Source organism: Dendropsophus ebraccatus, chromosome 11, assembly GCF_027789765.1.
Source record: "Dendropsophus ebraccatus isolate aDenEbr1 chromosome 11, aDenEbr1.pat, whole genome shotgun sequence".
In the NCBI taxonomy this organism is placed as follows: domain Eukaryota; kingdom Metazoa; phylum Chordata; class Amphibia; order Anura; family Hylidae; genus Dendropsophus; species Dendropsophus ebraccatus.
In genome coordinates this window covers 73,648,479-73,661,937 of record NC_091464.1, presented here as the reverse complement: position 1 = coordinate 73,661,937, position 13,459 = coordinate 73,648,479, and the positions used below count along the sequence as shown (strand labels likewise).

The 13,459-nt window shown below is 39.9% G+C and overlaps 1 protein-coding gene across 2 annotated transcripts in view; it reads right to left on the bottom strand.

The window, feature by feature from the left end:
• Window positions 1-13,459, bottom strand: part of NCAM2 (neural cell adhesion molecule 2) — a 328,135-nt gene that overhangs the window by 124,822 nt on the left and 189,854 nt on the right. For both annotated transcript variants that reach the window (XM_069946169.1, XM_069946168.1), the window contains exon 8: window positions 6,825-6,970. In XM_069946169.1, the coding sequence (XP_069802270.1) occupies window positions 6,825-6,970 (146 nt within the window). The remainder of the gene's footprint in view (window positions 1-6,824; window positions 6,971-13,459) is intronic.

The window sequence follows — 13,459 nt, the reverse complement described above, 5'->3', positions numbered from 1 at the left end:
TCTTTTTTTTATTAAGTCCTTTTTTTTGGCAATTAGTTATTAATAAAATGGGCCTATTGTGACACTTATAAAAGTTTTATATTTTTTTTTTTTACCTACGGGGCTGTATGGGATGTAATTTTTTCCGCCATGATCTCTAGTTTTTATTAATACCATATTTGTGAAGTTTGGACGTTTCAATCACTTTTTATTATTATTTCTTTTTTATATAATGTAACATCAAAGCCGTTCGCAATGACGCTTGTTATATTTTAATAGAACGGACAATTTTGCACGCTACGGTATATTATATGTTTATTTATTTTTATATCTTTTATTTATATAGTGGGAAAGGGGGTTGATTTCAACTTTTATTGGGGAGGGGCTTTGGGGTAGTGTATTGGTGTTTTTAACTTTTTTTTTACACATTTGAAGTTTCTTTGGGGGACTTGTACTTAGGCATAGCATTGATCAGTGTTATCGGCGCTCTGCTCATTGAGCCTGCCTGAGCAGGCTCAGTGACCAGAGAGCCGATCCAACCGCACGGAGGCAGGTGAGAGACCTCCGGCGCACCATTTTGTCACGCTGCGGGGGTCCTGATCGGTAAGTGACAGGGGACTCCCCCTGTCACTTACACTTAAACGCCGCGGCCGCGCTGCGATCATTGTGTTTAAGGAGTTAACGGCACCGATCTCGCTGCAGCGTGTCATTAACGGTGAGGTGCCATCTGCTAATTGCAGCCGGCCCCCACCTGCTATGAAGCGTGCTCCGCTCCGGAGTCTACTAGGGATTAATCTTATAGATTGATTCTTTTTTTATGGCTATAGCAATCAATCACAGCTCAGCTTTCATTTTTTATTTTCACCTTGTATGTTGCTAGGTCCTGCCTAAAATCTCAAGAATACAATCTCAAAAGTCACTGTAAAGTGTCACTGTAGTGAATTTTTTTTTTTGCAGAAATCAATAGTACAGGCGATTTTAAGAAACTTTGTAATTGGGTTTATTTGCCCAAAAATATTTTTATCATGAAAAAGCAGTTTGAAGTTCTCCCCCTGTCTTCCTTGTTCTCCTATGGAGAGGGCTAAATAAAAGACCAAAACAGGACAACAAAGAGTTAAAAGCTACAACACAGGCTCTCTCCTCTGACAGTCACCACTGAGCTATCTGACCTCTGAATAGCCTCTGAATAGATCCCCCGCTGAGAAATCCTTTGTTTTCTGTTTTCTGCTGTTGACATTTCTGCTCTGTCTCTGTTCCCCCTCCCCTCTTCATAGAACAAACAGGATGCGTCTGATTTAGGTCTCCTGATTGTGAGCAGTGGATGACAGACAGGAAAGGAGGGGCGACCTGGGAAAAGGCTTTTTAAATGCAGATAATGGCACATTTGTCTGAAAAACCCAATTACAAAGTTTTTAAAAATTGCCTATTGATTTCTGGAAAAAAAATAAAAAATTCACCACAGTGACTCTTTAAGTTCTCACTTAAGCCCCTATTACAAGGGACGATGAAGAGAGCAAGCAAGCGCTGACCTGTCAGGTCAGCACTCGCTCTTCACTCGCCTGCCCGCTGCTGGCGCTATTACACGCACTGACAGCGAGCAGGTAAGTGGGGGGGGGGGGGGCGGCGGGATGATGTAGGGGGCTCTCCGGGCAATCGTCAGATCGCCCCGGCAGCCCATAGAAGACAATGGAAGTCTGCTGCCGCTGCTCCTATTCCACGGGGCGACGGCAACATATCTTTAACAGACTGATTATTGCTGTTTCAGCCTGTTGAAAGACAAGGATCAGCCGACATTGTGCATGTCTGCTGATCGTTCTATTACACAAAACAAATATCGGTCGGTAGTGGCCAAATATGGCTGATAAATTGCTTTGTGTAATAGGGCCTTAAAGAGTATAGGGCAAAAGCATGACCTATATATAGTAGTGAGACACTGACACTATTGTAAAAGTAGGTACTATGTAATAAACAGATAACCAGGAAGTGTAGGTTGCTATAATGCAAGTAGAATTTTCTGTATATTAAACTAAATATCCAACTCATGTTCCCATTGTCTCACTCACAAAATCAGCCTTGCACAAACAGAAAAATGACCAAACCAAGTTTCCTACGTGTTTCACTCTGACTATGCCAAAGGGGACCACATTCATCAGGGAAAAATAATAAGGGTCAGATGGAACCTTTGGAAAATTACAATACATACATACAGAAGATTGCAGGGATAAGATGTAGCAATCACAAATATATATATATATATATATATATATATATATATATATATATATATATATATATATATATAACAGTATTATAACAGTGAGAAGATGTATGGCTATGGCATGACTCATGCCTTAAGATCAGGGACAGCAGCACCACCATGAAAAGTGAATGTTAAGAGGTTTATGATTCACTGCCTAGACTAATAATGAACATAGAATACTAAACGGCTATTTTTCATTATTGTTCTTAGTTTACTCCTGTTATAAACAAACCACTATTATTGATTATTAAATAGAATCTGTTACTTGGTTTATACTGTTTTGAGGGAGAATAGAATGAACTAGTGACAGAAATTCTGAACAGATTGTTATATTACCTCCATCATCCTGTTCAGCCATTCTCCTAATATGCAGGAGAATAGGAGTCTTGCCACAACTCACCCCCCGCCCTCCAGCTGCTGATTGACAGCTGACTGCCTATATACAGCATGGACAGATAACTGCCAATTGGCAGCTAGTGGGCGGAGTTTTGTGCTTCTCATAAATATCCAGGACTACTGGGCTCATGCACATAATGAAGAGGACTACTTATTGTCTTTGTTATTGAGAAGGAAAGCTCTGAATCTGCTGCACAGAACACTGTAAGTGATACATAATTCTGTTCCGCTTTTCTAGTGCTTTTCTAGTGTAGTGTATGCTACTCATAGATAGGACACCATAAACCTGCCGACACAGAGTCTTATTAACAAAGCCCATAGTTTTGCATCAAGGGCTGATATTTGCTCTTATTTTTACCTAGTGGGAACATAACTATACAGTGGGATTTTATGCAGCCTTGTTTCTGGAGTATATTGTGGGATTGCTTTGTTTACCTCTGATGGAAGGCAAAATATGTGTTGAATAGAACCTGGTTATTTAAAGGGAATCTATCACCAAGACGATGCTGTCTAATCTATTGCCATCATGTTATAGAACAAGAAGTACAAAACAGATTGAGATGACTTTGTGGGAAAATATTTAATATAACTGAAATTGTTTGATTGAAATACCTGCTCATTCTGTGATACGGAGTCCAGTGGGCGGTTTCACTATATGGACTGGAATCTTTAGCATGGAAACATCGGAGATTTCAATAAATAATTTAAAAGTTATACTAAATATTCTATATCTATCTATCTATCTATCTATCTATCTATCTATCTATCTATCTATCTATCTATCTATCTCTCAATCTGCCGAGTTCTTCCTGCTCTATAACATGATGTTGACAGCTTAGGTAGAATTTTCATGGTGGTGGGCTCCCATACTGGTCAATAAAGCATAACTTTGATGCAATTCTCCCCACATTTAGGGCACTTTTTCTTTTCTATTTAAAAAAAAAAGTCAGACCGCATAATTTATAAATCCATTTTCCAACTCAGATATATACATTTTCTTTAACACTTTCTAAATTTAGTGCATGTCATCATGTCATCTATGAGATTTTTAGCAGTTTGCAGCAGAACTGTGGAGTTGTTGCCTGAATACATGTGACCCTTTTCTCTGTAACAGATGTTGGTGGCCATATGTGACATCGTGTTCCGAGATTGACATTTATATACCTACCTACAGGATAGGTGATTAGAAACATAAAAATAAAAACGTTGGCAGAAAAACCACCTGTTCCCACTAGTCTGCTCTTATATTATTTCCTTTCTTATTATCTTATGATAAATGAATAAAAAATAATAATAGTAAAAAAAAAAAATATATATATATATATATATATATTTATTTATATACTATATATATATATATATATATATATATATATATATATATATATATATCAGATTTACATTCACCTACTGTAGGCGTGCCTACCACATCTGCTGGAAGTTTATTCCATCCATCCACTACTCTTTCAGTGAAGTAATATCTCATGTTGGTTCTGATCTTTCCTTAATAACCTCATATTGTGGCTCCTTGTTCTTGTGTTCACTTTTTTTCCCTTTCATCACCTTATTTAAGATTTTAACACATTTAAAGATCTTGGTCAGGTCCTTTATTTCCCTTCTATCTTTCATACTATACAGATTTAGACCTTAAGGGTGGGTTCACGTGTACTGGAATCACTGTGTATCTCAGCACTGCGACTCCCGACACTGTCGGTTTGAATAGGATTACATACTTGCAACCTGTCCCCCTTAACCCGCCGCGACCCGGTGAATATTTTTGCTGTCTGCTCTCCAGCCTGCTTCTGTGGCTCCCTCCACTGATTGGCTAAGCTGGACATCAGGGAGCCAGAACCACAGAAGCAGGTTAGAGCTTGGATGAGTATACCATTTTATGGACCGAAGCGGGTTAAGGGAGATGGTGCTTTACACACTCCCAGCAGAATAAAAATTTTGCTGTGAGTATGTAAACCTATTTAAACTGACAGTGCTTCAAATTGCAGTGGTTCTCGCTGTGGGACTCACAGCATGAGATCCGCCATGGTTCTGGTAAATGTGAATCCACACTTAGGGTGCCTTCACACGTACCGGATCTGCAGCAAATTTCACACTGCGAGTTTGCAGCGAAATTCGCTGCGGATCCTGGTATAATGAAGGCCTATTAGGTCCAATACTCACAGCGAAATATTCATTCTGCTGCAGATATGTGACCCGGCCCCTTTAACCCCCATCCGCCAGCAGTCAGTGCTGCCATGCACTGATTGGCTGATGGGAAGCTAGGAGAGCTGGGAGCCTCACACAGCCGCGGCGCCAAGCAGTCAATGTATGCTTCGGGCCGGGGCTGCGGCCTGCGGGTGACGGGCGGATGGGGGTTAAAGGGGCCGCGTCACATATCTGTGGCGGAATGAATATTATGTGACCCCATAGGCCTTCATTATACTAGGATCCGCAGTGAGTCTCCAGTTTGGGTGGGGTTTCAAAATCAGTTCCATTGAAGTAAATAGAGCTTAATTGCAAACCACACCTGAACTGGAGACAAGAGAGGGGGGAAATATGGCCATGTTGTTGTAGTGCTGGATAACCCCATTAAGTCTTTTTTTGCTTTAGACTATACACCATTTTTGTACCCCATCTTTGGACCTGTTCTATTTTATGAGAATCCTATTGTAGGTAAGATCTCCAGACCTAGACACAGTATTCCGGATGTGATGTCATTAGAGCTCTATACAACGAGAACTCCCTCTTCCTACGGGTTATATCTCTAGCTATACAGACCAGAATTAGCTTTCCCTACTGCCTGGTTGCACTGGTGACTTATTTTAAATCACTACCCCTAAATCCTTTACTTCTGAAGTATTTGACTAACACAGAAATGCTGATATCAAACTGGGATAGAGAATTCCTTCCTGATTAGTATTTAATTTCTGTGGGTTAACTTTTAGGAAGCCCCTTCAAATTTGAGGACAAATATTGCTCCCTATTAGAATGGAGCAGTGAATGATCATGTACAGCCTTCACCTTTTTCCAACAAACTCATAGGGCCACATGTATCATCCGGCGAACGGATGATTTTTGGCGGAAAGTGCCGATTTGCGTATTTTTTATTCGCAAATGGCCGATTCGCGGATAAAATATTCGCATATCGCCACTTTCCGCCGAGTACACCAGGGGGGCGGAAAGGGGGCGTGTAGTGGGCGGAACGGAGGGCGCGGACTCAGAGTCCGCACGATTTACCATCCGTTCCGCCCAAATGTACGCCGAAAACCTACTTCAGTCCTCAGCTGGCGTAGGTTTTCGGCGGTGCGCACCGGCGCGCACGGGATTTATGTAGAGGCAGTCCGCCTCCACATAAATCTCCGTAGCGCCGGAGCTGCGGGGGCATTTATAAGTCCGGCGTAAAAAACGCCGGACTTAATAAATGCCCCCCATAGAGATTTAATAGAGCTACAGTGTCCATGCTTGCCCATCAATTGATTCAAATGAGAAGCACATGACCTCTGCTCTTTGCAACCTTAGGTGATCAGACCCTTATCACTCATCCGGTATTTATCTTTGGACAACCCCTTTAAAGGGGTTAACCAGCGCTACAAAAACATGGCCACTTTTCCCCCTACTGTTGTCTCCAGTTCAGGTGCGGTTTGCAATTAGGCTCCATTTACTTCCATGGAACTAAGTTTCCAAACCCCACCCAAACTGGAGACAACAGTAGGGGGAAAGTGGCCATGTTTTTGTAGTGCTGGATAACCCCTTTAACCTGACAAGCAGAGAGGTTTTGCTTTACACATACCTGACAATGAGTGCTGCCGGTCTTAGAAAAAATAAAAAAGACCCCACATACAGCAATGCTGCTTAACTCCAGATGGCCCAATACATCCATTGGCTAGGGTATTGTGTCTGCCCCAGTGAATATTACCTCAACAACAAAACATACAGGGTACAGAAGCAGGGACGTCGACAATTATATTCCACAATTTGTTGCTCATCTGTGGTAGATTCCATTAGTTATCTTGCAGTTTGTTAAGTTTATTGATAAATGGTTGGTTGGTTGGTTGGTTGGCTGATTGATTGTGCTTGGTCAGTTGGTTGATTGGTTCATTGATGGATATTACAATTGATTGGGTGGTTTGGATGTTTGTGTTCATATGTGTAAACAAATAAGAATAAATCAATGACATTTAAAAATATCTCTCACCTTGTCTCCATCCGTGAAAGTCTTCCCATCACTGGCTCTCTTCCATGTAATCTCTGGTATGGGTTCGCCTTCTGCTTCGCATGTCAGGGTCACGTGACCGTTTTCAACCGTAGTCTCATTTTGCAACTGTATAATATGAGGCTGCACTGTTAAGAAAATTAATTAAATTACTGCTTAAATTATTTAATTGTGTAACTTAGCAACCAGACTGATGGGCTGGGAGACAAGCCTGTATTCCAATTGCCAATGTTTGTTTAATCTACAGGCGGCAATAACTGTAAATTGCTTTGCTGTGTTATATTGCTTAATCAAGGTTACTGTCTGGACATTTATTTTTCTTCAACAGTGTTTTATACTGCAGCTTAGAAATCAAGCAATGAAATTAGCTGCCTGGAGATACACTTATATTTTATATATTCAACAGCGCTGTTAATAACCCTGAATTCCGCACTGATGTGGCAGAGACGAGACTTGTATGTAAGTAAATGCATAGCACAAATGACTGCAATGGAGCCCATGGTGGGAGGGGGCCCCTGCTCTAAAATGCCTTGCAATAACACTGCTCCGTATCCACAATCTGACCCCCCCCCCCAACAACCGCTAGGTATTGTGCTAAAAAAACAACTTTTAGGGTGCATTCACACGTACGGGATCCCCAGCAGATTTGATTCTGTGTTCAGTTATTTAGATCAAATCTGCTGTGGATCAGCTGCGATATGGTTTGTGTAAAGCTACCCTTAAAACTGCAGCCCTGTGTCAAATTGGCGTGGCCTAAAGTACCCATGCTCTAGAATTGCACCACCCCTCTGTCCCTCCTTCCCACCCTCTTCATCATTAGGAATGCCCCTAGAACAATTTCTCCTATTCATCACCTATCTGAACACTGCACATGTGCTGGATGGTTAAGGTACCTGTGCAATTTTCAGACAGGTGATGAATATGAAAAATCTTGCCCAGGGGCATTCCTAATAATAAAGTGGGCAGGGGGGAGGGACGGAGAGGAGTTGCAATCCTAGGGCAAAGACACTCTAGGCCACGCCAATTTGACACAGGGCTGCAAGTTTAAAAGTTGTTTTTTAGGACAATAACTGTATCACCTGCCGAACAGACCCCAGGACAGATCTTGGAGTAAAAGCAGCTGTCTGGAGCTACAAGTGGTTTGGGGGAAGTGGGAAGGGTAGGTTGTGGGTACAGAGTCAATTAACACTGTTATCTGTTGCAGCCTTTGGGAGGATGGAGTAGGGGGGAGCACTAGATAAAAATTACTGAATGCATATTTATACACCTCCAGTTTAATGCAATACTAGCTGTAAAAATTCATATACAGAAAAAACTATAATGGAATTAATCAGCATTGATTTTAGTTCCTAACGATAGAAGGATTGACTATAATTTCATAGCTGTGATTTTTTATTTTGATTTGTAAATTTTTTTTTACAACTTCCAAAAAGGGGTTTCTGGGCAAAATATCTATAGGTCATCTCACTAGTCACTGATGAGTGCAGACACCCGGCACCCCTGCCGATTAGCTGTTATGCACATGCATAACACAGTGAGTGGGGCAGTAAGCAGGTGCAGCCAATACACAGTGAACGGAGACCACTGCTTTCGGCCCCCTGCTGTGTGGCTGCCAAACAGCTGATCTGTGTGAGTATTGGTTGTTGGAATCCTTAGGAATAAGGTGTACGGTGAGTGTGATTTCATTGTGTTAGGAGCGGTGGGAACCATTGTGGCAGTAAGGCATTTATGGTTGAGCAAGGCTTATTTTTCCATTTTATACCAAATCCAGTTCTTACCCCAATTTTCAAAAAATCCAGGGGAGACCTTTTTGTATAAGGATGTAGGGTAGAGCCCTATATACATAGACAAAACCTTATTTTATATTAATATTATATAGACCAAAGGAAGATTCATGATGCAACAATCACCTTACTGACTAAAGGGCCTACATTGGGCAATTACCAGCCGGGAGCGGTGCTAGAAATTCTGTTTTGGCCGATAACTGACCCATGTCAAATTGATGGCATTTTTTGTACCGCAGTAAACTATATCCCTATCGGCCATACATCTCCCTGTGTAAACAGGGAATGTGAAGCAAATAGAAATGCATTTAAATATCTGCATGAAGAATACAGTGATTGTTCGTGCGGCCCGCAAAAAGATTATTAGGTCTAAAAAGAACTTTGGGATGAGTTTGTTAAGAGAAAGATAGAAGGTTGGAAAGACAAAACGAACGTCGGCATATACTTTTATCCCCGAGTAGACTGTAGTTGTGACAGATGTGAAGAGAGTCCTGAAAATAATAAATTACTTCCTCCCTTTGGCCATCTTGAAAGTATAGCTATCGAAATGAGAAGGAGGCAGGTGCATAGTGTAGGCATTGAGTGCGGGTAAAATCATGACTGCTTACAATGTCCAATAGCTTCCTCATTACCACCACAACACTGGTAACATCTATTGAACATTGTAATACCCTATTGAGATTCAAATCCCATAAATAGGGATTATAAAAGTCTGTCTGCCTGCATCTGAGGAATAAAGTAATTTATAATGCACTGTATTGAGGTAAATGTGGAAATCATATGTCGCTTAGCACCTAAACTACCTGTAGTGTTTAATACGGGAAACCAGAATTTCATTGAATGCAAGGGATTCAAAGCTGTGTGTCATTAGGAACTGTAAGAGTACTTAAAGGGTCAGTCCAGTCATGCGGTCTCACATGTTCTTTCCAGTTTAGCATGGAGAAACTCATCATTCCAGGCAAGAGTTGCCAAGTTAACCATGTGACTGCCAGCAAGTTTTGTGGATGAGTCCTATTAATTAGAATATGGCTTGTGCATTGCATTGTTACCTTTAACAAGTTGACCACTTGGCGTGATTTGTACACTAAACTGTGAAGGGCACGTGGGACTGCATTGTTGGACTGGATCTTTAAAGGAGTAGTTCAGAAAAAAAATCTCTAAAATCCACTGGTTTCAGAAAGTGCCAGTGATTTGTATTTTGCTTCTATTAAAAAAATTAAAGTCTTCCAGTACTTATCAGCTGCTGTATGTCCTACAGGAAGTGGTGTATTCTTTCCAGTCTGACATAGTGTTCCCTACTGACAACTCTGTGACAGGAACTCTCTTGCTCTCCAGACTGGAAAGAATACCGCTGTCTGCAGGACATATGACAGCTGATAAGTACTGGGGGACTAGATATTTTTTTTAATAGAAGTAAATAAAAAAAAAAACTTTGCTACATTCTGTAACCAGTTGATTTGAAAGATTTTTTGTGAACTACCTCTTTAAAAGGGTACTTCATAAATAAAAAGAATTTTCATATCAACTGGCATCTGAAAGTTATACAGATTTGTAAACAGTTTTTATTTAAAAATCTCAAATCTTCCAGTACTTATCAGCTGCTGTACGTCCTGCAGGAAGTAATGTGTTCTTTACAGTCTGACACAGTGATCTCTGCTGCCACTGACCATGTCCAAAGCGATAGCAAATCCATATAGAAAACCTCTCCTGCTCTGGACAGTTCCTATCATGGACAGAGGTGGCAGCAGAGAGCACTGTGTCACACTGGAAAGAATACATCACTTCCTGCAGGACATACAGCAGCTGATAAATATGGGAGGACTTGAAATTTTTTAATAGAAGTAAATTACAAATCTATGGCACTTTCTGGAACCAGTTGGTTTGAAAGAAAACATTTTTGGTGAACTACCCCCTTTGAAGAAATTGAAGTAATTTCAAATCCCTATAATTTTCTGACACCAACTGATGTTAAAAAATGTATGCCCAACCAGAGAACCCCTTAAAGCCTGGGGCAGTTCTACTTTACAGCAGTTCGATAAATCTCCCCCACTGTGTGTAAAATACCGTTCACCAATGTTACCATGCCATGAGTTGTCAAACAATTCCTTCTGCATATAACTTTGCAGAGATGATGAACCAACCCATGCCAAACTCCAAATATACATCCAAGTCAGCATCAAACTATGAATATTTATGAGCTTCTGGTATAAAAGCGATGTCTTCTGTAATTCTTCCCTTACAGCAGATCATTTCACATTGTATAGCCGTAACACAGCATAATCCTCCAATTCTCCCGCTAAGGTTATAAACTCATAAGTCCTCAGTGATTTTTTTTTGTATTATCTAAAATGACATTTTATGTGCCAAAAGTGCTGGAAGCAATAGTACATTTCTCCAAGAAGCACTTGTGAAAAAAAAAGAATCACTGTCAAAATGTTATTTTCTTCCAATACCTCAGTGTATATATTTAACTTTCAGGATATGATGCATTGTTTAGAAATATTCTGTTGCCGCTTCCTACCAATATAAGATATATATAATCTCTGTTCCAAGCTAAGCCCGTAAGTATCAACTCGTATCATGATGAAAGAAAAGATGGACCTTCAGGACTTTTAAAGAACTAAAAGAACTAAAAAAAAAAAAAAAAAAATATATATATATATATATATATATATATATTTATTTATTTTAAGTGGCTGCAGTGGGGTTGCGTAGGTTTAAATACAAAAGAGGTTAATTTGTCATGTGGCACAACTTTTTGATATATCATAACATACCCCAAAATTTCAAAATATAAGGGGTATTCCAGCAAAAAGAAATTATACATTTATTTATTTTTACATTTTTTTTTTTTTTTTTTACATTTATAGGTTATGTTCACACAATGTCTTTTGAGCTCCGTTTAACCCTTTGAGGACCAGGCCCAAAATGACCCAGTGGACCGTGCAAAAAATAATTTTTGTGTTTTTTGTTTTTTCCCTCCTCCCCTTCTAAGAGCTCTAGCACTTTCAGTTTTCTATCTACAGGGCCATGTGGGGGCTTGTTTTTTACAGGAATAGTTGTACTTTGTAATGGCATTTTTGATTCTACCATAATATGTATGATGGAACCCCAAAATTATTATTTATGAAGATATTAATTGGTGAAATCATGAAAAAGGATGCAATATGGTAACATTTGGGGGGTTCCTGTGTCTACGTAATACACTATATGGGAAAAGTGACATGATATCATTATTCTATAGGTCAGTCCGAACACAACCATATGCAGGTTTACACATATTTTCTAATGTTATATATATATATATATATATATATATATATATATATATATATATATATTTATGAAATCCTTTTTATTGCAATTAATTATTAATAAAATGGGCCTATTGTGACGCTTATAACGTTTTATATTTTCATCTACGGGGCTGTATGTGGTGTAATTTTTTCCGCCATGATCTTTAGTTTTTATTTATACCATATTTGTGAAGATCGGACATTGTGATCACTTTTTATTAACTTTGTAACAAAAAATCTTTCGCAAGGACACTTTTTATATTTTAATAGATCGGACAACTACGCACGCTACAGTATATTATATGTTTATTTATTTATTTTTATATGTTTTATTTATATAATGGGAAATGGGGGTGATTTAAACTTTTATTGGGGGAGGGGCTTTGGAGCAGTCACACTGCGGGGGTCCCGATAGTTAAGTGACAGGGCACTCCCACTGTCACTTACACTTAAACGCTGTGGTCGTGCCGCGATCGCGGCATTTAAAGGGTTATTAACAGTGAGGGCCAGGCTGCTCACTGCAGCCGGCCCCTACCTCCTATTAAGCGCGCTCTGCTCTGGATGTCCGTCTTCCCATTGGCTTCAATGCTTTGCCTCTGCAGTCATTTAAATCGCGTCAAAAACTGTCAATTTCTTAAGTATGAAAATCAGGCGCTTTTTAATATTTTTGACGCTGTGTGAACATAGCCTACTAATGACTGCCAGAAGTAATGGGTGACACGACCCCTTTGCTGCTTTTAATGGCTGTGTTGGGGGGCTACTCATACCCTGGTTCCAGGACAGCTACATACTGCTAAAGATACAGTTATCTGTACTTGCTCTGCTACACAGTACACAATACACTGCAGTGCTACTAACATAGGCTACTTTATTCTAATTCTAACGCTCAGTTTCTCCAATGCTCTCCAACACTGCACTGCAGTACTGACCGGGATAAACTTAATTCTATTGAATTTGGACACAGATGCGTCCACATCCCAATTCACCATTGCACACAATGGAAAGTGCGGCCAGAGCCGTCAGGGTTGTCTGGCCGCTATTCAATGAAAAGTGGCTGCACAAAGCTGACATGTCAGTTTTCGGTGCGGCCGGTAGGGATCCCAGCTGGAGTGTATACTATATGTATACACTCCGGCTGTGATTCCATAGACTGCAACACAATGTAAATTAATGTGATTAATAGAAAATTTGTGTTTTGTGAACGTGGCCTAAACATGTAACTTTACCAGAACCAGGGCTTCTGCAGCTCTGCAGTTTCCAGTACAGCCACTGGTGGCAGCAGATGAGCCGTGTTACCAGTTAAGGAATAAATGTTAAAAAAAATAAATCCTTTAATAAACTTATATTACAAAGTTATATAACTTTATAAAAGATAAGTGGTGAATTTAGCCTACTGTAATAATATGAATAAAATGATGTAAAATGAAAGGACTGTGCTTAGATAAGGAAACTGCAGTCTGCATGGCTGCACCCTTGACAGGTCCGGTAACCTTTCTAACAAGCTAGACCTGACTGCACCTGCCAAAAATATCATTTT